At 44.5% G+C, this 23,476-nt stretch overlaps 2 protein-coding genes across 3 annotated transcripts in view; one reads left to right on the top strand and one right to left on the bottom strand.

Moving 5' to 3' along the window:
* Positions 1-23,476, bottom strand: part of LOC144511943 (sodium-coupled monocarboxylate transporter 1-like) — a 673,058-nt gene that overhangs the window by 380,945 nt on the left and 268,637 nt on the right. The gene's annotated exons all lie outside the window — the stretch shown is intronic.
* Positions 796-13,177, top strand: LOC144479286 (methyltransferase-like protein 27). 2 transcript variants are annotated; one of them, XM_078197965.1, is made up of 5 exons: positions 796-910; positions 9,618-9,746; positions 11,790-11,928; positions 12,394-12,486; positions 12,865-13,177. In XM_078197965.1, exons 1-5 carry the CDS (start codon positions 812-814, stop codon positions 13,065-13,067), a joined length of 663 nt encoding a protein of 220 aa, XP_078054091.1. In that variant the 5' UTR covers positions 796-811; the 3' UTR covers positions 13,068-13,177. The 2 variants fall into 2 exon arrangements, with proteins under 2 accessions (XP_078054091.1, XP_078054092.1); XM_078197966.1 differs by lacking the exon at positions 796-910 and adding an exon at positions 6,181-6,228.

Raw genomic sequence — 23,476 nt, 5'->3', positions numbered from 1 at the left:
CTGGAGGGCATTGGGCCAGAGAACAGACAACAGAAATGCGAAACGTCCGACACAAATCACCCCAGAGAATAAACGATGTTGAAACAAACCTTTGTTAGATCTCCCGTTAAGAAGCAACTATTTTGTCCAATTTCCGATAATCCTATGCTGATAACCAACAATACTGAACAAAAATGTTTCATTTAATGCTATTTGCTTTTCCTCTCAAGTTGCCAACAAATTCTCTGGAGATTATTCTTTAAGTTTTCTGGACTCTGAGGTAATCCTGGAAGATTGACAATTCTATGATCCAAATTCCCATTTGGTTGATAAATAATGTTGTCTTTGACAGCAGAGATTTATTTTCCTGCTGGGTACATACTGCCATTTGGTTTTCAAACTAAGTGGTTACTCATTACTCGATTTAGCTGCTGATGGCATAATTGGACCATCGGTGCGGTGAGATCTCAATAAAGGATCAGTCACAATGCCATCCTAGAGTGTGAGCCTTCATTTCTTCAGTGAGATGCTGAATGTACGGACGGTGAGTTTGCACTGAGTGTGTGAGCAGCAGGTGAGAACCGTACTGCCTCAGCATTGCCTTTGTGCAGTTAAGTTAAATCATTATAGTCACATCTGAAGGTAATGTTCTGATTCCAAGTGTATTCTCACACAACACAGAAACAAACTGTGCACATTTTGTACAGGCTGGACGCCCTCGTCATATTTTAATTCCTCACATTTGGAATGAAAGGAGTTTTGATGAAATATTTGATTCTAACCTTCATTTTACTGTCTCTTTGTTCCACAGGCGGAACGTTCTGGAACTGATATGGCTGCTGCCATCAAGAACCTAAAGACTTTATACTGCAATTTGGAAACAGATGAACAAGTGAAATTTTATGACTCTTGGGCACAGGACTATGAACAGGTAAAACATTCACATCTCATTTTACCATCTACTGAACTGGGGACCTCTGGGGAAAGAACCATTCCTCACACTTGTTGTGGCCTTGTTACCATGGGTTTCCCTGGTGTCTCCACACATCCGTTATTACTGTATTTATTATTTTACATCAAATGACAAGTAGAAGAAATGTTTTTGCTGTCGCTGTGGAGTCATCACCAAGAGCAGGAGGAATTCTTTCTCCATCATATCGTATTTGTTTTTCATTCCTGGGATGTGGGTGTCACTGGCTGACCAGCATTTATTGCCCAACCCTCGTTGCCTCTTGAGAAGATGGTGATGAGCTGCCTTCTTGAGCCGCTGCAGTCCATGTGGTGTAGGTATACCTGATGTGGAGATGCCGGCGTTGGACTGGGGTAAACACAGTAAGAAGTTTAACAACACCAGGTTAAAGTCCAACAGGTTTATTTGGTAGCAAAAGCCACACAAGCTTTCAAGGCTCTGAGCCCCTTCTTCAGGTGAGTGGGAATTCTGTTCACAAACAGAACTTATAAGACACAGACTCAATTTACATGAATAATGGTTGGAATGCGAATACTTACAACTAATCCAGTCTTTAAGAAACAAAACAATGGGAGTGGAGAGAGCATCAAGACAGGCTAAAAAGATGTGTATTGTCTCCAGACAAGACAGCCAGTGAAACTCTGCAGGTCCACGCAACTGTGGGAGTTACAAATAGTGTGACATAAATTCTGATTCTAGGATCGCATGATAAAGACTCAGGAGGAAAAAAGCAGAAATATGTATGTGAAATAGTGTGACATAAACCCAATATCCCGGTTGAGGCCGTCCTTGTGTGTGCGGAACCTGGCTATCAGTTTCTGCTCCGCGACTCTGCGCTGTCGTGTGTCGCGAAGGCCGCCTTGGAGAACGCTTACCCGAATATCAGAGGCCGAATGCCCGTGACCGCTGAAGTGCTCCCCAACAGGAAGAGAACAGTCTTGCCTGGTGATTGTCGAGCGGTGTTCATGCAGACGCTGCGACAACGGATGAATGAACACCGCTCGACAATCACCAGGCAAGACTGTTCTCTTCCTGTTGGGGAGCACTTCAGCGGTCACGGGCATTCGGCCTCTGATATTCGGGTAAGCGTTCTCCAAGGCGGCCTTCGCGACACACGACAGCGCAGAGTCGCGGAGCAGAAACTGATAGCCAGGTTCCGCACACACAAGGACGGCCTCAACCGGGATATTGGGTTTATGTCACACTATTTCACATAAATATTTCTGCTTTTTTCCTCCTGAGTCTTTATCATGCGATCCTAGAATCAGAATTTATGTCACACTATTTGTAACTCCCACAGTTGCGTGGACCTGCAGAGTTTCACTGGCTGTCTTGTCTGGAGACAATACACATCTTTTTAGCCTGTCTTGATGCTCTCTCCACTCCCATTGTTTTGTTTCTTAAAGACTGGATTAGTTGTAAGTATTCGCATTCCAACCATTATTCATGTAAATTGAGTCTGTGTCTTATAAGTTCTGTTTGTGAACAGAATTCCCACTCACCTGAAGAAGGGGCTCAGAGCCTCGAAAGCTTGTGTGGCTTTTGCTACCAAATAAACCTGTTGGACTTTAACCTGGTGTTGTTAAACTTCTTACTGTGTAGGTATACCCACAGTGCTGTTAGAGAGGGAGTTCCAGGAAAATGGAGAGTATTCCAAACACACCTTTTGATCTGATTTATTATTGTCACATGTATTGGTATCCAGTGAAAAGTATTGTTTCTTGCGCACTATACAGAAAAAGCATACTGTACATAGAGAAGGAAAGGAGAGAGTGCAGAATGTAATGTTACAGTCATAGCGAGGGTGTAGAGAAAGATCAAGTTAATGCGAGGTAGGTCCATCCAAAAGTCTGATGGCAGTAGGGAAGAAGACGTTCTTGAGTCGGTTGGCATGTGTCCTCAGACTTTTGTATCTTTTTCTTAATGGAAGAAGATGGAAGAGAGTATGTCCGGGGCGTGAGGTCCTTAATTATGCTCGCCTGCTTTTCTGAGGCTGCAGGAAGTGTAGACAGAGTCAATGGATGGGAGACTGGTTTGAGTGATGGACTGGGCTTCGTTCATGACCCTCTGTAGTTCCTTGTGGTCTTGGGCAGAGCAGGAGACAGACCAAGCTGTGATACAAGCAGAAAGAATGCTTTCTATGATGCATCTGTAAAAGTTGGTGAGAGTCGTAGTGGACATACCAAATTTCATTAAACTTCTGAGAAGGGAGACTTGTGTCTTATAGATGGTGGACAGGCTTTAGGGAGTCAGGAGAAGAATTACTTGCTGCAGCCTCTGACCTGCTCTTATCGCCACTGTAGAGTTTTGAAAGAGGTAGCTATAGAGATGCATTGGTGATAAGCTTCCAAAATTCTACAGATTCTGGAATTGTCCTGCCGATTGGAAGGGAGCAAATCTCATCCCACTATTTAAGAAGGGAGTGAGAGAGAAAACAGGGAATTACGGACCTGATAGCCTTACATCAGTAATTGGACAAATGCTGGAATCTATTATAGAGGATGTAATAAAATAACATTTGGACATTTATGATCTGTCTGGGTATAGTCAGCATGGATTTACAAATGGGAAATCAAAGCCGGAAATTTCCTGTCCCGCTCACCGCGGGAATCATAGTGGGTGGGACAGAAAATTCAGCAGACCATTTAAAGGTCCGTTGACTTTGGGGAGAATTTCCTTGGAGTGCCCACAGCCGGATAATCCAGCCCCAGGTTTGATGAGCCTGTTGGAGTTTTTTTGAAGATATTACTAACAGAATTGATAAACAGGAAGCGGTGGATGCATTATACCTGGAATTTCAGTAGGCTTTTGATAAAGTCTCCAACAGGAAGTTGATTAGCAAAATAAAAGCTCATGGGATATAAGGTAATATATTGCATGAATTGAGAATTAGCATGGGAGAAGAATTGGCGAACAGGCAGAAAGCAGAGATTAGGAATAAACAGGTCATTCTCACATTGCAGGCTGTGGCTAGTGGGGGACGGCAAGGATCAGTGCTTGTGTCCCAGCTGTCACAATATATATCAATGGTTTGAATGTGGGGACCAAATGTACTCTTTCCAAGGTCACGGATGATACAAATTTAGGCGGGAATGTTTGTTGTGTGCAAAATGTAACGAGGCTACAGGAGGATTCGAACAGACTCAGTGACTCGGCAAGAACATGGCAGATGGAATGTAACGTGGAAAAATGTGAGTGATCCACTTTGGTCAGAGTAACTCATCGCCTGTGTAGAGTATTACTTAAACGGTAAGGGATTAGAAAGTGTAGCTGTACAAAGGGACCTGGGTATCCTTGTCAATAAGTCATTGAAGGCTAGCATGCAGAAAGCTGTTAGGAAGGCTAATGGAATGTTAGTGGGACTGTCTTGTGAAGAGAGATTGGGTAAACTGGGCTTGTATTCTCCAGAGTTTCAAAGAATGAGAGGTGGTCTCATTGAAAGCTGCAAAATACTTAAAGGAATAGACAGGGTAGATGCAGCAAAGATGTTTCCCTTGGCTGGGGAATCTAGAACCGGAGGATACAATTTCAAAATAAATGAGAATCCACTCAGGACTGAGATTAGTGGAATTTCTTTACTCAGAGGGCTATGGAAGCTCAGACATTGAGTATGTTTAAAGTGGAGGTTGACAGATTTCTAAATACCAATGAGACAGAGGGATATGGGGATATTGTGGCAAAAAGGACAAAGGAAGTGGATGATCACCCACGATTATATTGAATGGTAGAGCAGGCTCGATAGGCTGAATGGCCTAGTCCTGTTTCAAGATTTCTATATGGCTGCTCCAGTTCACATCCTGGTCAATGATAGGCTCCAGGATGTTGATGGTAGGGGATTCAGCGATGGTAATGACATTGAATGTCAGGGAGATGGTTGAATTCTCTCTTTTTGAAGATGGACATTGCCTGGCATTTGTGTGGCTTGAATGTTACCATCTACTGTCATCTCCTGCTCTTTATTCATCACCAGCATGTCAATATGTAAAAAAATAGCAAGGGCCCCAAACTCATCCATTGGGACCAGTGCTCATGATACTTCAAAATTCATATTCATGATAACCTCAGCTCCTCTCTTTAAGCCAGTTCCCATCTTTTGCAACACAGTCTGACCCCTAGCCTCAGTCATTACTGTTCCCAGTACAGTAATAGACAGCTATAGGAGTCCATACAGGCAGAGAGAGTATGGCTGGATAGCAAACAGGGTAATAAGGCCCATTAATCATATGAACAGTCAGAGAGAAGAGAGGACAGGCAGGAGATAAAACCAGAAAGCTGGAATTAGAATCAGCATGATAGAGGAAGGAGGTCAGGAGGTGCGAGCAGAGTTGCAGCAAAGGTACAATTAACCTAAATTTTTGGCCTAGTGCCAGGATTGGTAACTCCACCTGTATCAGCACATTGTCTGTCTGTTGATTCAGTGGGTGAGATCACGTGTGTTATAACAACAGATGCTGCTGGGTGCCAAGCTCTCCCAGTCTAACACAACAAACATTTGAAATAGGAGCAGGAGTAGGCCATTCGGCCCCTCGGGTCTGGTCTGCCAATCAATAAAATCATGGTTGATCTGATTGTAACCTCATTCCCACACACCTTGTAGGGGTTTTTACAGTGGCTATGTATTGAGCTCAACTTCAGCTAATACAAAGACTCGCGACCACAATATCCTGGTGAAAGACGTTCTTTATTGACCAATGCATGGTGGGAGGGAAAGGTTTGGGCAGTCCAACACTTCTCTGAAGTTACATCACAGTGGCAATACAATTATACATCTTCCAAAAGACATTTTACCCGACCTCTGGCTCATCATGAGCCATTCGCCATTAGTTTAGGTCATATACCTTAACCAATTACAGATATTCTCTGACAGCATGGGAACAATAAGTTCTAGAGGTTTCTGCCTGATTTTCCCATGGCCACCTGTTGCCAGTTCCAGACACTCTTATCTAGTTGAAGACTTTGGACAGAACAGAACAGAACTTTGCTATTGATTGAGCTGTCTGGAACCACTAGCTTGTCCTTGCTTAATAAATGTCTCTTTCACTGAGCTGTCTGGTATCCATGCTTATAAGTGCTATGCTTCTGTGAGTGCATTGTTATAAGGAATGTGGTTCACTTTACTGGCCTATTTCCCATGATGCCTGTGCCATTAGCCAAGATGTATGCCTGTTCAATAAAACACTTTCAAAAATACACGTTTAAATCCTCTAACTGTGGATATATGTGTTTCTATGCAGATAGTACTGCAGTAAAATAAGGCAGTCTGTGATTCTTATCCTCAGGTAATCCACTCTGTTTTATTAGTCTTTGTTAGTGCTTTAATCCCAGGGTTCTAATAGTCTTTATTAGTCTTTATATATTTAAATCTTAGGGTATTTCAAATTCCTCTAACAAATCCCCCCTCTTGGTCCTTGGCTAGTCCAAGATTAAGCCACTAAATGGATGTTTTTAAGTAAATATTCTCAGATCCCAGATGGCTGTTGGCATTCAGGATCCTCTTTCCCCTGCACTAACTGTTATCACTGCTGCGGCATCCTCTGTGTGCCTGACAACTTGTGCATAGCAGCATTTGAGCAGGTACATAATTACTACAAATGCTAAGATCACAATAAAAAAGAACGCAATCCCTTGCATGATTGATGTTGCCAGGGAGCCTAGCCAGCCTGAAGCCCAACCCCTGAGAGTAAAGGGTTAGGCCTGCTTGAGTTTCTCCAACTCTTTTTTAATATGACCAGCTCGATTGGTTATGGATTCTGAATGATCTGTTATATACTGACAACACCCTGATCCATTTATGGCACATGTTCCACCACCGCTGGCTGCCAAGATAATGTCCAATGCTATTTGATGCTGAAGTATCATGGTATGCATGGCAACCATCTCATCATGGACTTTAGTAAAAGCACGTCTGCATCATTGGCAACATGTTCCAAAGTTGAGATTCTATTACTGCTTTCTTGTGCCAACCTTTTGATTCCATACCAGGGGAGCACCATACTGTAATAATGTTCTATAGAACATCGATATCTCATCAAAGGAGGAAGGTGAGGAGAATGATAAATGTATAAGGCTACATATCCAAGGTAACATGATCCCTTCCATCCAATAGGGAGCCAAGAATATGCCCTATCCGCACAAATCCAATATGTGCCGTTGAGAGTTGGATAAGTGTTGCCACAATTAGTGATATTACAAGATTGATCATCACTGGGTGGACTCAGGCATAGTCGGCTGGTCTGATTTACAGTGTTGTATTATTCACTTGTCCTAAGTTACTCCCAGGACTTTCCTTATTGCCAATACAATACATTCCTTTTGGCTTTGATGTCATTTGTTTCAGGAGGAAACTAGGAACTGGGTTTGAAAGGTTATAGACAGGTGTATACCCCGTCATATGGCTTAGTCTGTCTGCACAAGATTCACCACTATGAAATTCTTTCCAGTCATCCATACGAGACAATCCTGGTATCCGATGTCCAGGATCCTGGGCCTGTTGGTCCGCCATAATCAATTCAGACCATGACAGGGGCAATGGTTACAAAGGTATTCCTCTCTCAGCATGTATAGGGACATGCGAGCAAACCCAACACCCTGACTGGCTGGAAATTATAGCACATGTGTATGCCATGTGTCAGCAAGTGTTGACATGCAATTCCCAAGGGGAATGTTGAATGACCTCAAGGGCTAGTCCTATCTGAGTTAAAATCAGGAAACTCAATATTAAAAGAATGGAAACACATGTAATCATTTTGACAATTAACTATTTCTTGATAGTCCCTGCAGCTTTCTTTTATATTCCCAGCTGTTGGTCAATGTCAGGTAAGTGATGTTATTTAAGATCCGAGTAGCAACCGTGAGTGAATGTATTGTTATAAGGAATGTGGTTCACATTGCAAGCCTATTTCCCATGGTGCCTTAGACCTTGTGCCATTAGCCAAGATATATCCCTGTTCAATAATACACTTTCAAAAATACATGTTTAAATCCTCTAACTGTGCTTATGTGTGTTTCTATGCAGACAGTAGCTCTGTAAAATATATGCGTAAGGCAGTCTGTGATTCTTATCCTAAATTAATCCACTCTGTTTTAATAGTCTTTGTTAGTGTTTTATTCCCGGGGTTCTAATAGTCTTTATTAGTATTTCAAATCCCAGGGTATTCCGAATTCCTCTAACATCCCTGATAACCTTTCACCCCTTTGTTAATCAAGAACCTATCTGGCTCTACATTAAAAATATTCAAAGACTCTGCTTCTACTGCCTTAAAGGGTGGGAGCTCCAGAGATTCAGGACCCTCTGGCAGCAAACATTTCTTCTCATCTCTATCCTTAATGGACCATCCATTATCTTTAAACAGTGACCCTTAGTTCTCGATTCTCCAACAAGAGGGAACATCCTCTCCACATCCATCCTGTCAATGCCCCTCAGGATCTTATATGTTTCAATCAAGTTGCCTCTTACTGATCTAAACTCCAGCGGTTACAAGCCGAACCTGTCAAACCTTTCCCCCTAAGACAACCCGTCCGTTCCTGGTATTGGTCTGGTAAACATTTTCTGAACAGCTGCTGATGCATTTCCATCTATCCTTAAGTCAGGAGACCAATTCTGTACACAATACTCCAGATGTGCTCTCACCACTGCCCTACAGAACTGAAGCATAATCTCCCTACTTTGTATTCGTTGAATAAACAAAAGCATTCTATAAGCTTTCTTAATTACTTGCTGCCCTTGCATATTCATTCATTGCGATTCATGCACACCCCTCTGCATCCCAGAGTGCTGAAACCATTTAGATAATAAGCTTATTCTTTATTCTTCTTGCCAAAGTGGACAATTTCACATTTTCCCACATTATTCTTCATTTGCCAAATCTTTGACCACTCACTTAACGCACCTATGTGCCCTTGTAGTCTCTTTATGTTCACTTCACAACCTACTGTCTGACCTATCTTTGTGTCATCAGCAAATTTAGCAACCATACTTTCAGTCCCATCAACCAAGTCATTTATATAAATTGTTCAAAGGTGAGGGCCCAACACTGATCCCCATGGCACACTGTTTGTTACATCTTGCCAGCCACCAGAAAATGGCCCATTTATGCCTACTCTCTACTTCCTGTTAGCCATCCAATCTTAAACCTATGCCAATATATTACCCCCCTGCACCAAGAGCTTTTACTTTCCACAGTAACCTTTGATGTGGCACCTCATCAAATGCCTTCTGGAAATCTAAGTTCAGTGTATCCACCGGTTCCCCTTTATCCGCAGCATGTGATTCCTTCAAAGAACCCCAATCATTTGGTTGATTGATTCCCCTTTCACAAAACCATGTTGACTCTGCCTGATTTCCTTGAACTTATCCAAGTCCCCTGCTATAATGCCCTTCATAATGACTTGCAACATTTTCCCTGTGACAGATGTTAAGACTAACTGCCCTATTCCTTCCTGCTTTCTGTCTCCCTCCCTTTTTGAAGAAAGGAGTTACATTTGCTGTTTTTCAATCTATTAGAACATTCCAACAATCTCAGGAATTTTGGGAAATTCAAACCAATCTTCAACTATCTGACGACTCCAGAATCAGCTCCCTCTCACTCTGTTCTCAAAGATACAGACTGTACAGATCGAAACTCTTCACTACCTAGACTGCATGAATGAAATCTCTTTCTATTCACAGCACATGAGTGTGATAGATTACCAGGCTCCCAGGTTCGGTGTGGGGACTGTGGACTCTGTATATGTGGGAGATCGAGAGAATGCGCTGGTCCTTGATGTGCCTTGTGGAACGGGGCTCGTGGCTGACGGGGTAAGAGATTACACTGTAATGAAATACCATGGAGATATTGGCATAAAGCAGTGCAAACTGCTCTCACCATTCATTGCTCTGTGCAACAGTTGGAAGTTTTTAGAATGCCAGTGGCTGGGATTTTCCAGCCTTACCATAATGGGAGTCATTGCGGGAGATTTGGTGGCCCATCCAAACGCTAACTGACTTTTGGTGGGACTGGATGGTCCCGGGGCCAGTGGATCTGGAAAATCCCAGCTTCTGTTTCTTATTAAAGATCAGTGTTGCTATTGTTGGCGTGGTGGAGGAGAAACAGTCAGGTGTGGAACATCAGTGTGTAACTCTCTGCTGATGGAGTGTGCAGGTGAATGCCCTGACAGGACCCTTTGAATTGATCCTCAGCATCCTCTCTGAGGTGGGATGGAGGTTGGCGGGTGCGGGGGAGGGGGATGGGGCTTACGGTGGCTGTGCTGATCTGCCTGGACCTGCTGCCTGTAAGAGCAAGAAGGTAGAATTAGTTCATGAACATGCTCAATACAACATTACATGTCATTCACTGAGAATATCAGGATGTGATCCACTCATGGAGGGCACATCTGTACTGGTTACTGGGAGAGGCCTATCTCACCTCACCCACAGGGGCGGCACGGTAGCACAGTGGTTAGCACTGCTGCTTCACAGCTCCAGGGTCCCGGGTTCGATTCCCGGCTCGGGTCACTGTCTGTGTGGAGTTTGCACATTCTCCTCGTGTCTGCGTGGGTTTCCTCCGGGTGCTCCGGTTTCCTCCCACAGTCCAAAGATGTGCGGGTTAGGTTGATTGGCCGGGTTAAAAATTGCCCCTTAGAGTCCTGTGATGCGTAGGTTAGTGGGATTAGCGGGTAAATATGTGGGGGTAGGGCCTGGGTGGGATTGTGGTCGGTGCAGACTCGATGGGCCCAATGGCCTCCTTCTGCACTGTAGGGTTTCTATGATTTCTATGATTTCCTCCCCTATCAACTTGACAGCATCCTCCTCAAATTTAGAGAGGTCTCCTCCAGTCTGGGAACTTCCCCCTGTTGTGGGACAGCTTGACCTGCATGAAGACAAGGCAGATGGGATATAATGAGAAGAAAAGGTTGGTAAGCATGCATGCCTGCTGTGTGTGCTGAGCACTCTCCCGTAAGGGGTGAGGATAGAGTTTGGACAGCATGAGAACTGGGATGCTGGTGATTAGGCTTTTAATACTGATATCTCCCCCGCTAATATTTTGTGCACCCACCGAGCTGTGTGACCCTCTGAGTGCATGATGTGAGTGTGTGTTGGAGTGAGCTGAATGTTAATTTACCCTGAGGGTGTGGATGAGATCATTCATCCTCTTCTTGATCTCATCGTGAACAGATCTGGTGACCTATCGCAACACTTCAAGAGTGTTCCTCATGAGGTGTGTACAAATGCAACAAGCATTGAAACATCCTGTACTTAAATGTTACAATTTCCATCAGCACTTGCGTGCCCACTGGTCATGGAAGACCCCAGCATCCCAGCGGGCAGCAAGTGCTCCCTCTCTAGGCACACTTGGGCATGGCGGAACCACAGAAGAAGGGCAGATAGGCAGGTTCAATGTCCCCATCATCTGTCCACCGCCTGGACCTGATCACCTTGGGGGATGTCCCTTATAAATGCTGAAATAATAAATTCCCTCTATGGTTTATCCTTGCCCTTAATTTAGATAATTAACACCTTGCAGTGTCGTTTGGAGTTCACGGGGATGGGAAACAAACTGGGCCATTTGCTGTTCATGAGTTTTGAATCCATGTCAACAAGTGACAGAAAGAGAGAATCCAACCAGGTGAAAGATGGGAGAGACGGACGCTTCGTTTCTCTCATCATTCGGCTTTCAATTAGTTGCAATTGGTGCAAGTGTTGAATTGCTGAGTTGCTGATCATATTGTGGGGCAGTGCAGATCCTGGCACTGTGATACGGTTAACCCTTCATGTGGAGCTTGATCAAATCCACAGCAAACAATTTGAATGGATAATCAGAGGCTTGTTGGAATACACCTAACATGAGTCTCTTTTCTATAGCTGCATGAACTGGGATTTAAAAACTTTCATGGAATAGATGGTAGTGACCGAATGTTGAAGATCGCTGAATCCAAAGGCCTGTATCAGAGATTGACACGTTGGATTTTAACTTCAGATAGACCACTGCCTATAGAACCAGGTAACTAACAGAATCTATCACATCTAATTAGCACCCACAGACCCCAGGGAACAGGCCGCATTATTCTGGGGATCTCCTTTCTGATGTTTCGGTCCTTCGAGAAGCTGGTGTCCAAATATTTCAGAAACCCTCGGAGTTCCTCCACTCTCAGAGTCACAGAATCTTCAATCTGATTGATTGAGATTAAAAGGAACTGGAAATACTTTCTAAAGATTTCCTCTCAGTTTGTGATATGAGTCATGATGTGGAGATGCCGGCGTTGGACTGGATATCTACTCGATATCGAGGTATCCACTCCATCTGACGAAGGAGCAGGGCTCCAAAAGCTAATGGCATTTGCTACCAAATAAACCTGTTGGACTTTAAACTGGTCTTGTTAAAACTCTTACTTTGTGATATGAGGCAGGGTAACAGTTTGCCTGCAAAGTCTAACAAACCTCTTTGTTGTTGTTTGAATTGTTGAAGGTTCCTATGATTTAGTGATGATTGTTGGTGGATTGGCTCAGCAACATCTTCCCTGTGATATCCTTCCAGAAATGCTGAGAGTCACCAAAACAGGTGAGCAGAAAGGTCCATTCCTGCCAGACCATTCAGCCCATCAATGCAGCACCCACAGGAAGTACCACCGAAACAAGATGACTGCCACAGGGTAACAACAGGGGGCATGTAAAATTCTAGAAAGGTAACTCTTCAAACAGAAACAGGCAAATGGAAAGTGGAGGGTGAAGGATGTGAGTTTTAGAATCAAATTTTTCATTTCTTTCAAAGGATTCCTTGTGGATTAATTGTGGACAGATTTTCAAACAGGAACCCAAAGTTCAAATATGCTGAGAGTGCGATCCTGAAAGCATGTTTGCAGTTTAACTGTGTTGTTGGGAAATGTTTATCTTACCTGTCCTTGTTTCACATTGACCTGTTAATGTATCTCTCCCGTAGGCGGCTTTATCTGTTTCACACTGAGAGCTGAGGAGAGTGATCACAGAAGCAAACTTCTTGCTTCAGTCCAGGAGTTGGTGAGCAAGGGGCTGTGGGAAAAGGTTGTCGAACGACATGTGGAGAAATGGCAGAAGGAGATACTGAAGACAGGGCTGACAGAAGAGTACGTTGATGGAGTAGCGGCTGTCTACAGGAAGATATAACAACGCTGTCACCAATCCCAGGATAATCTGGGAGCTTCACATTTGAAAATTGTCATTGAATGATTTCAATGTGAAAATAAATGAGTGAAAATTCATCTGGTGCAAATAAAGCAGAGAGCGATTGTTCCTTTCCTTGTCTCTTTGTTCTTCATTTGTGCAGAGTGTGCTGCTGACGTTACATGGTGTGTGCACTGCAAGATATGTGTTCATATATATATTATTCCAAAGTCCATAAGAGCCCAGGGCCTTGAAATCTCTTGTGTTTTTGTCTATTTTTCAGGTGTTGAACGGGTGGATTAGTGTCCAAGATGGCGGGTGGCTGATATGTTCACATATTGCACTGATGGAGCATCAGCCACCACTTTGTTCTAGGCAGGGATCCAGGATCCAGGCAGGAAATGGGCATCTGGTTCATTGTTGATAGAAATTGGGAAATTAAAAGTAGTTTATGGTCCTCTATGTAGCAATGCTGCTGTACGTTGTGATGGGAAACGTGAGCTGAATTAAACCTAAAACCAGTGATCGTCATTGAGAAGTTTAAAATAATGCTTCGTGACCTGTGGAACTGGGAGGGTCAGGGGTCTTCCTCACCAGCCCACCGTAGGGCAGAATTGTTCTCAGGGACACCTCTCAACACCCCCTCTTTGTTCCCAAATTTTGTCCCTCCCAGTCGCCCATCTATCTTCCATCATCACCTTCCCTCGAGGTCACTTCCTGCCTCTCCTGGGTCCTATCTACACTGGTAATGCCACAGCCCACAATAGAAATCCTCTTAGCCAATGAACACCTCGGGAATGCCCTGATTGTTGCAGTTCACCGGCCTTGAACTGACCAGTGTCTGCAGCTCAGCCTCCAGATCGATAACTCAGCTGAAGTTTCTGCAAATGAGCTGAATTCAAGAGGTAAATTGAGAGTGACTGTCTTTGACATCAAGGCAGCATCGGACCGAGTGTGGCATCCATAAGATGTAAAACTGGAGTAAATGAGAATCAAGAGTAATTCTCCACTGGCTGGAGTCATACCCAGTACAAAGGTAACCCCTCAGATACTGCAGCAGTCTGTGTCCATATAAAGGAACACCCGGACAACATTCAGACCAGAGTTGATAAGTGGAAAGTGAAATCTGTGCCAGGCAATAATCATCTCCAATAAAGGAGAATCTAACTATCTCCCCATGACATTCAATGGCATTGCCATTGCTGAATCCCCACTATCACCATCCAGGGGGTTTCCATTGACCAGAAACCGAACTGGACCAGCCATATGAATACTGGACTACAAGAACAGGTCAAAGGTTGGGAACTCTCTGCTGACCTCCTGCCCCCCCCGCCCCCGCACCCCCCCCCCCCCCCCCCCCCCCCCCCCCCACCACCAAAGCCTGTGCACTATCTACAAGTCGGAGTGTGATAGAATAGTCTCCACTTGCCTGGATGAGTGCAGCTCCAACACACTCAAGAGGTTCAACACTATCCAGGGCAAAGCAGCCCACTTCATTGGCACCTCACCCACCATCACCTTCTGCTTTTCACCTCATTATGTCTGCATGTCTCAAAGCTCCCTTTCACTTGTCGTGCTTGATGGTCATCTTCTCAGAAGATCAAAGGGTGTCTCAGCATCAAGATCTTTGATTATCTCTCCCTGTGAAGTCCCAGTGTCTCAGGAGGCTGTTGACTATCAAATTCAGTTCTCTTAAAAAATTCAGAAGCAAGGATAAATATCTCCAAGAGAAAGCTGTCACCCTATTCATCTAATCCACACTTTCCTTTCACTAACATACCTCAACATCAAATTGATATATTCCATCAAACTACACCCAAGATCAGTTATTACAAGGGGGCATAACTATAGGGTTCATGGTGGGAGATATAGGAAGGATATCAGAGGTAGGTTCTTTACGCAGAGGGTGGTTGGGGTGTGGAATGGACTGCCTGCAGTGATAGTGGAGTCAGACACTTTAGGAACATTTAAGCGGTTATTGGATAGGCACATGGAGCACACCAGGATGATAGGGAGTGGGATAGCTTGATCTTGGTTTCAGATAAAGCTTGGCACAACATCGTGGGCCGAAGGGCCTGTTCTGTGCTGTACTGTTCTGTGTTCTATTTCCATCTGATGTTGTGTCCTTTATCCCTAATTCTATTGCTTACACTCAATAATTTCCTCATGTTATTTTACACACCCAATAGTTACCATCTGTGGAAGGGCATTTCTAACCAGCTAATACATTTATAAGCAGAATGCAGTCTTTCAGAGAACAAGGAATCAGTAACGAGTTAAATGATGACTGGACAAACTAACACAGACAGCTGACACATATGTGGATGCAGCATTCTCGGACAAGAGGTCATATTCTTAGGATAAGGAGTAGAAAATTTAAAACAGATTTGAGGAGAAACTGCTTCTCACAAAGGATTGTAAATCTGTGGAATTTGCTACCCCAAAGTGCGGTGGATGCTGGGACATTGAATAAATTTAAGGAGGAGTTAGACAGATTTTAGTTGGTGGGTTGAAAGGTTATGGGGAGAAGGCAGGGAAATGGGGATGAGGAGCATATCAATCATGATTGAATGGCGGAGTGGACTTGATGGGCCGAATGGCTTAATTCTGATCCTATATCTTATGAGCTGGTGATATGACAGAGCATCAGAGGAACCATTAATGTGGGTGGGAAAAGACTGGACAAGGGGAGAGAGCATGGAGTCAAGATAGGAAAAAGTGAGTTCAGTGGGACAGGAACAGGCTGACACAGAATCACAGAACTGTTGCAATGGAGAAGGAGGCCATTCGGCCCATCATGTCTGCACCAGTTCTCCAAATGAGCATCATGACTTAGTGCCATTCACCTGCCTTTTCCCTGTACCCTGCACATTGTTTCCATTCAAGTCATTATCTAATGCCCTCTTGAATGCCTCGATTGAACCTGCCACTTCCAGGCAGTGCATTCCAGACCTGAAACACTCTTTGTGTGAAAGTTTCTTTCTCACATCAGATTTGCTTCTCTTGCAAATCACTATAAATCTGTGCCCCCTCATTCTTGATCCTTTTACAATAGCACAGTGGTTAGCACTGCTGCTTCACAGCTCCAAGGTCCCGGGTTCGATTCCCGGCTCGGGTCACTGTCTGTGTGGAGTTTGCACATTCTCCTCGTGTCTGCATGGGTTTCCTCCGGGTGCTCCAGTTTCCTCCCACAGTCCAAAGATGTGCGGGCGAGGTTGATTGGCCAGGTTAAAAATTGCCCCTTAGTGTCCTGGGATGCGTAGGTTAGAGGGATTAGCGGGTAAATATGTGGGGGTATTGCCTGGGTGGGATTGTGGTCGGTGCAGACTCGATGGGCCGAATGGCCTCTTTCTGCACTGTAGGGTTTCTATGATTCTAACTGCTCTCTCCACCTGTCCTGCCACCTTTGATTTGATTTGATATATTATTGTCACATGTATTAACATATAGTGAAAAGTATTGTTTCTTGCGCGCTATACAGACAAAACATACTGTTCATAGAGAAGGAAACGAGAGAGTGCAAAATGTAGTGTTACAGTCATAGCTAGGGTGTAGAGAAAGATCAACTTAATGCAAGGTAAGTCCATTCAAAAGTCTGACAGCAGCAGGGAAGAAGCTATTCTTGAGTCGGTTGGTAAGTGACCTCAGACTTTTGTACCTTTTTCCCGAAGGAAGAAGGTGGAAGAGAGAACGTCCGGGGTGCGTGGGGTTCTTAATTATACTGGCTGCTTTGCTGAGGCAGCGATAAGTGTAGAAAGAGTCAATAGATAGGAGGTTGGTTTGCATGAGGGATTGGGCTACATTTATGACCTTTTGCAGTTCTTTGCAGACTTGGGCATACCAAGGAGCTATTCCAAGCTGTGATAGAACCAGAAAGAATGCTTTCTATGGTGCATCTGTAAAAGTTGTTGAGAGTCGTAGCTGACATGCCAAATTTCCTTAGTCTTCTGAGAAAGTAGAGGCATTGGTGGGCTTTCTTAACTATAGTATCGGCATGGGGGGGATCAAGACAGGTTGTTGGTGATCTGGACACCTCAAAACTTGAGCTCCCAACTCGTTCTACTTTGTCCCCGTTGATGTAGACAGGGGCATGTTCTCCTTTACGTTTCCTGAAGTTGGTGACAATCTCCTTCGTTTTGTTGACATTGAGGGAGAGATTATTGTTGCTTAGAAATCTTAGAAATCTTAGAAACCCTGCAGCACAGAAAGAGGCCATTCGGCCCATCAAGTCTGCACCGACCACAATCCCACCCAGGCCCTACCCCCATATCCCGTCATATTTACGAACTAATCCCTATAACCTACGCATCCCAGAACACTAAGGGCAATTTTTTTTTAGCATGGCCAATCCACCTAACCCGCACATCTTTGGACTGTGGGAGGAAACCGGAGCACCCGGAGGAAACCCACGCAGACATGAGGAGAATGTGCAAACTCCACACAGACAGTGATCCAAGCCGGGAATCGAACCCAGGTCCCTGGAGCTGTGAAGCAGCAGTGCTAACCACTGCGCTACTTTGCCGCCCCGAGAGTGCAATTACTTGCTGCACCAGTTCACCAGATTCTCTATCTCATTCCTGTACTCTGTCTCGTCGCTGTATGAGACCCGAACCACTACGGTGGTGTCGTCGGCAAACTTGAGTTGCAGGGGAATTCGGTCACACAGTCATAAGTGTATAAAGAGTATAAGGGGCTGAGTGCAGGGCCAGAGAGATGGCGTCTGCTGTGGACCTGTTGCGACCATAGGCAAACTGTAGTGGATCTACAAAGTCACAGGGTGTGCCAGGAAAGTAATGTATTTCACAACAACTCCTCGCAGTGACACATCTGAGCTGAACACTTACATTATTTTCTGTCTTTTAACAATCTAACCTTCAGGTTTTGATTCTACTGATTGGAAAAAGGTTACTAACAGATGTTGTGTCATAACAATAATATCAATCCATGTTCAAAATTAATAAGGAGGAAGTGTTGAATAGACTGTCGATACTGAAAGTTGACAAGGGTGAGAACTGTACAGAGCAGCGCAGTGCTGGTGAGAACTGTACAGAGCAGCGCAGTCCTGGTGAGAACTGTACAGAGCAGCGCAGTCCTGGTGAGAACTGTACAGAGCAGCGCAGTCCTGGTGAGAACTGTACAGAGCAGCGCAGTACTGAGGCCTTCACTCGAGGGATGCAGAGTTTGAAATGAGCAAGTTATGTCTGATCTTTTGTCAACATTAGTTGCTGCAAATCAGCTAAGTTTATAGGCCCAACCACTTAAAAACCAGGAAGCAGGTAGTTTTGTGAGGTAAGTGAGTAAGAGAGGGGGAAGGGGCGGAGGGGGGGGCATCAGGTGTGGAGGTACTCAGGTCGCTGGAGGGGGTCGGGTCATCAGTGTGGGCAGGTTGGTCAGTGGAGGGTGGTTTATTGGTGGTCACATGGATAGTGGTGGGGATCGGTTGGGAGATTGGGGGATTACCCAGTACATCTTTGGGGTACCCCACTGTGGCATCTGGCCCCTCTAAAGAGTGATAGTCTGAGCGGGCCATGTGACCCAGGCTGACCAATTGGGAACTGAGTTGGGGCTTCACTCCAACATGTCTGGGCTTGTCCCAGCAGTTCGATCCTCGAGTCATGTGTGGAGTCAGTGAATCTGCATCACCCTGTAAATAGTTGTTGTTCATTAATAAACGCCTAAGGTTTGGTCTAAACTAGTGGAGCCAAGTTACTGCATTTGGCGGTGAGGTAAAAAGCAGCGAGTGCAATTACTAGATCATCAGCACAGAACCAGGTTTAGTCAAAGTTAAGCTTGCAAAGTAGAATAGAGCTGCAGAGATGCCTGTATTTAATAGAGTGGACCCCTTCCACTACAGAGAGGGAACAGTATGTTGAGCGATTAGAATATTTCTTCAAAACAAATGGAATACAGGAAAAGGGAAAGCAGAAGGTGATATTTTTTTTTAGAAACCCTACAGTGCAGAAGGAGGCCATTCGGCCCATCGAGTCTGCACCGACCACAATCCCACCCAGGCCCTACCCCCACATATTTACCCGCTAATCCCTCTAACCTACGCATCTCAGGATTCTAAGGGGCAATTTTTAACCTGGCCAATCAACCTAACCCGCACATCTTTGGACTGTGGGAGGAAACCGGAGCACCCGGAGGAAACCCACGCAGATACGAGGAGAATGTGCAAACTCCACACAGATAGTGACCCGAGCCGGGAATCGAACCCGGGACCCTGGAGCTGTGAAGCAGCAGTGCTAACCATTATTAAAGATTTGTGTGACCCAAATGTATAAGTTGATCCATAGTACAATGGACGCAAACTCACCCTGTGCAAGGTCATTTGCGGAGATTGTGGACTTGGTAAAGGGGCATTAACACCCAAAGCCCTCTGTAATTTTGTAACAAGTTTAATTGAATTCCACAGGGAGAGCTCCAGGGGAGACCATTGCAAATGGCATAGCAAGTCATAGGCAATTTGAGGAAGATTGTGACTTCGGGACAACACTAAATGACATGCTGAAAGATCGATTGGTCTGTGGAGTAAATGTTGAGGCCACACAGAGACAGTTGCTGGCAGAAACTGAGATTAATTTTAAAACGACACTGGCAGTCGTATAAATGATGGACAGCAAAGAGAAAAGCAACCAGGAACTTTAGAGTGAGCAGAATGGCAAGGTCCACCAGTTAGCATGGACAGTTTCAGGCAGCAATGGCACCAAAAGCAAAGATGCCAGTTTAAACTGAGAAACAAATACAGGAGCTGAAATGAAAGATTCCAGAAAAGGATTCAACAGAAAAGGATGGTTACAAAGTGTTCCAGATGTGGGGGAAATCACTCCTCAGAGATTTGCAGATTTAAGGAAGCAGAGTGCTTTGTGTGCCACAGGAAGGGACATCTGAGGCACACATATATTGTAAGCAGAGCCTACCTAGTAGCAGTAAACAGCTCATCGCCAGTACATAATTTGGAGGGTGAGAGGAACATCCTGTCATTAAATAATGTAAAAGCAGGCAAAGTAGCCCCCAGTACGGTGGTGCTGTTAGTCAATGGTAGACCATTGAGAATGGATGTCGACACGGGAACTTCTGCCACCGTAGCAGGGGAAAAGACCTATAGATAACTGTGAGGTGGGTTCCTTCCTCGGTTAGAACGGCAACGGGGGTGGAAAATCCGGAGAGAATCTGGAAACATTTCCATGTTTTACTGTGCATGTGTGGATGCCAAAAAGCTGATTTCCATCATAATGATGGTGAGAGCTGAAACTTCAGTTCCAGCGATCGCTAAACCTGGGCCATTGGCTGAGAAAAATATAAACTATATAAATGTAAACTGTATAAAGGAAACCTTGATTTCCTTCAAAACACATTTCACAAATCATTTATCCAGTTCATACAAGATTGAACATTATGAAATGGTCGGCAACATGAACATTGACTGTTTCTCTCCACAGATGCTGCCTGATTATCTGAGTTTCTCAGCATTTTTCCTTCTTATGTCAGTTTTCCAGCATCTGCAGTATTTTGCTCTTGTATTAATATTTTGAGTCCTATTACCTCAGGTAATGAAGTGCGAGAAAAAGGCGGTAATATAAAAGAAAAAGAGGAGAAAGTTGAAGTGCAGGACCGCAGCATAATGTTAATCTCATATCGAGACATTAGCCAAACAGAACTGTAGATACAAGTTATTGGCATGCTTTCACTATTCTGATTTTCAGAACAGCACATGCCATCTTTTTCCTCTTTCTGTCTCTCTCGCTTCTCCTGAGGTTTTTTATGCCAATCTTTGCTTTTTGTGCAGACACAAGGGGCCTTTGTCTTCAGCTCCAGGCACATGGGCCTGACCAACTGAAAAAATCTAAACCGCGCCTGTGCGGTTCTTTCCCAGCCTGTGATTGCGTGGGAGGCCTGGGGTTCACCGGGTCTGGGAGGTGCTGACCTCAGAGCTCAAGATGAAGGTTAGTTTTAGTTTAATTACATGAATTTTTCATCATTTTGAATATTTTCTCAAAGCACACTCAGGGGTCTTCACGGCACACCGGATAGGGACCACTGCCTTACACTTTATTGACATGTCACACTATCTGTAACCCCCACAGAGTTTCACTGGCTGTCTTGTCTGGAGACAATACACATCTTTTTAGCCTGTCTTGATGCTCTCTCCACTCACATTGTTTTGTTTCTTAAAGACTTGATTAGTTGTAAGTATTCGCATTCCAACCATTATTCATGTAAATTGAGTCTGTGTCTTTATATGCTCTGTTTGTGAACAGAATTCCCACTCACCTGAAGAAGGGGCTTGCAGCTCCGAAAGCTTGTGTGGCTTTTGCTACCAAATAAACCTGTTGGACTTTAACCTGGTGTTGTTAAACTTCTTACTGTGTTTACCCCAGTCCAACGCCGGCATCTCCACATCATGATTGCCAAATTAATCAGGCATCGTTGAGGCAAATGCAACTAAAAGAGGAACCATGATTCAACTAAGGATGCGCGATCATTGGAAATAGATGCTCCAGTCTTTATGAAAAACCACGCAAGTGGCCCAAGCTGAGTTTCAGGAATTGTTGTGGCCAAGACGGGACTGTTGTCTTATGAAATGAGCATGCAAGACAGGATTTTGAGGAAACATGTGGATCATTTGCGTGGATGTGAATCTTCCCAGGAGCCAGTGTTACAGTCTGATTCATTGATGCCAGCCAGAAGTGTTCTTGTCTGCCTGAGAATTGAATGTCCAATCAGCCTGTGATGAGGGACGGGATTTATTCCGACTGGAACAGAGGAGATTGAAGAATCAGTACCAGAAGAGAGACCAAGTGTGACAGATCCTACAGAAAGTACCCCAGCAGAAGCACCCCTGTCGGTGGAGTTGCACCACTTGACAAGGGAGCGGAAGCCACCAGAGAGATTGAGTTTTTGATGGACTGATTAAAAGTGTTCATTGTTGTAAATAATGGGGGACAGTATCAAGTTAACTATTATTCTGTGTGTTGGAACTTGGAGGAGGAGACATTTGGTGTCTGGCCCCTTTAAGGTCTTCAGAAAGGGTCACATGACCCAGGCTGACCAATTGAAAACTGAGTTGGGGCTTCAATTCAACTTGTCTGGGCTTGTCCCAACAGTTCAATCCTAGAGTCATGTCTGGAAGCTTTGCATCTTCATCACCCTGTAAATAGTTGTTGTTCATCAATAAATGCCTAAGGTTTGTTCTTAACTGGTGGAGCCACGTTACTACAGCCCCCAGTTGCAATTCCCTGAAGCTCAGAAGTTACAAGTAATTGTATTGTCTCTCTTAATTTCATTTCTGTTCTTTTAAGAATATAAGAAGATAAGAACTAGGAGAAGGAGTCGGCCATCTGGCCCCTCGAGCCTGCTCCGCCATTCAATAAGATCATGGCTGATCTTTTTGTGGACTCAGCTCCACTTACCCGCCTGCTCACCATAACCCTTAATTCCTTTACTGTTCAAAAATTTATCCATCCTTGCCTTAAAAACATTCAATGAGGCAGCCTCAACTGCTTCACTGGGCAGGGAATTCCACAGATTCACAACCCTTTGTGTGAAGAAGTTCCTCCTCAACTCAGTCCTAAATCTGCTTCCCCTTATTTTGAGGCCGTGCCCCCTACTTCTAGTTTCACCTGCCAGTGGAAACAACTTTCCTGCTTCTATCTTATCTAGTCCCTTCATAATCTTACATGTTTCTATAAGATCTGCCCTCATTCTTTTAGAACATAGAACATAGAAAAAATACAGCACAAACCGGCCCTTCGGCCCACAAGTTGCGCCGGTCATGTCCCTACCTACCTAGGCTTATATATAGGCTTACCGATAGCCCTCAATCCTATTAAGTCCCATGTACTCATCCAGAAGTCTCTTAAAAGACCCTATCGAGTTTGCCTCCACTACCACTGACGGCAGCCAATTCCACTCACCCACCACCCTCTGAGTGAAAAACTTACCCCTGACATCTCCTTTGTATCTACTCCCCAGCACCTTAAACCTCTGTCTTCTCGCAGCAGCCATTTCAGCCCTGGGAAAAAGCCTCCAAGAATTCACCTGACCTATACCTCTCAACATCTTGTACACCTCTATCAGGTCACCTCTCAACCTTCGTCTCTACTAGGAGAAAAGACCGAGCTCCCTCAGCCTATCCTCATAAGGCATGCCAATCAATCCAGGCAACATCCTTGTAAATCTTCTCTGCACCTTTTCAATCATTTCCACATCCCTCCTGTAATGAGGTGACCAGAACTGAGCACAGTACTCCAAGTGGGGCCTGACAAGGGTCTTATAAAGCTGCATCATTATCTCCCGACTCCTAAACTCAATCCCTTGATTGATGAAGGCCGGCACACCATACGCCTTCTTAACCACCTCCTCCACCTGCGAGGCCGATTTAAGAGTCCTATGGACACGGACCCTAAGAT

Source organism: Mustelus asterias, chromosome 25, assembly GCF_964213995.1.
Source record: "Mustelus asterias chromosome 25, sMusAst1.hap1.1, whole genome shotgun sequence".
In the NCBI taxonomy this organism is placed as follows: Eukaryota; Metazoa; Chordata; class Chondrichthyes; order Carcharhiniformes; family Triakidae; genus Mustelus; species Mustelus asterias.
This window is presented reverse-complemented; position numbering and strand designations above follow the sequence as displayed.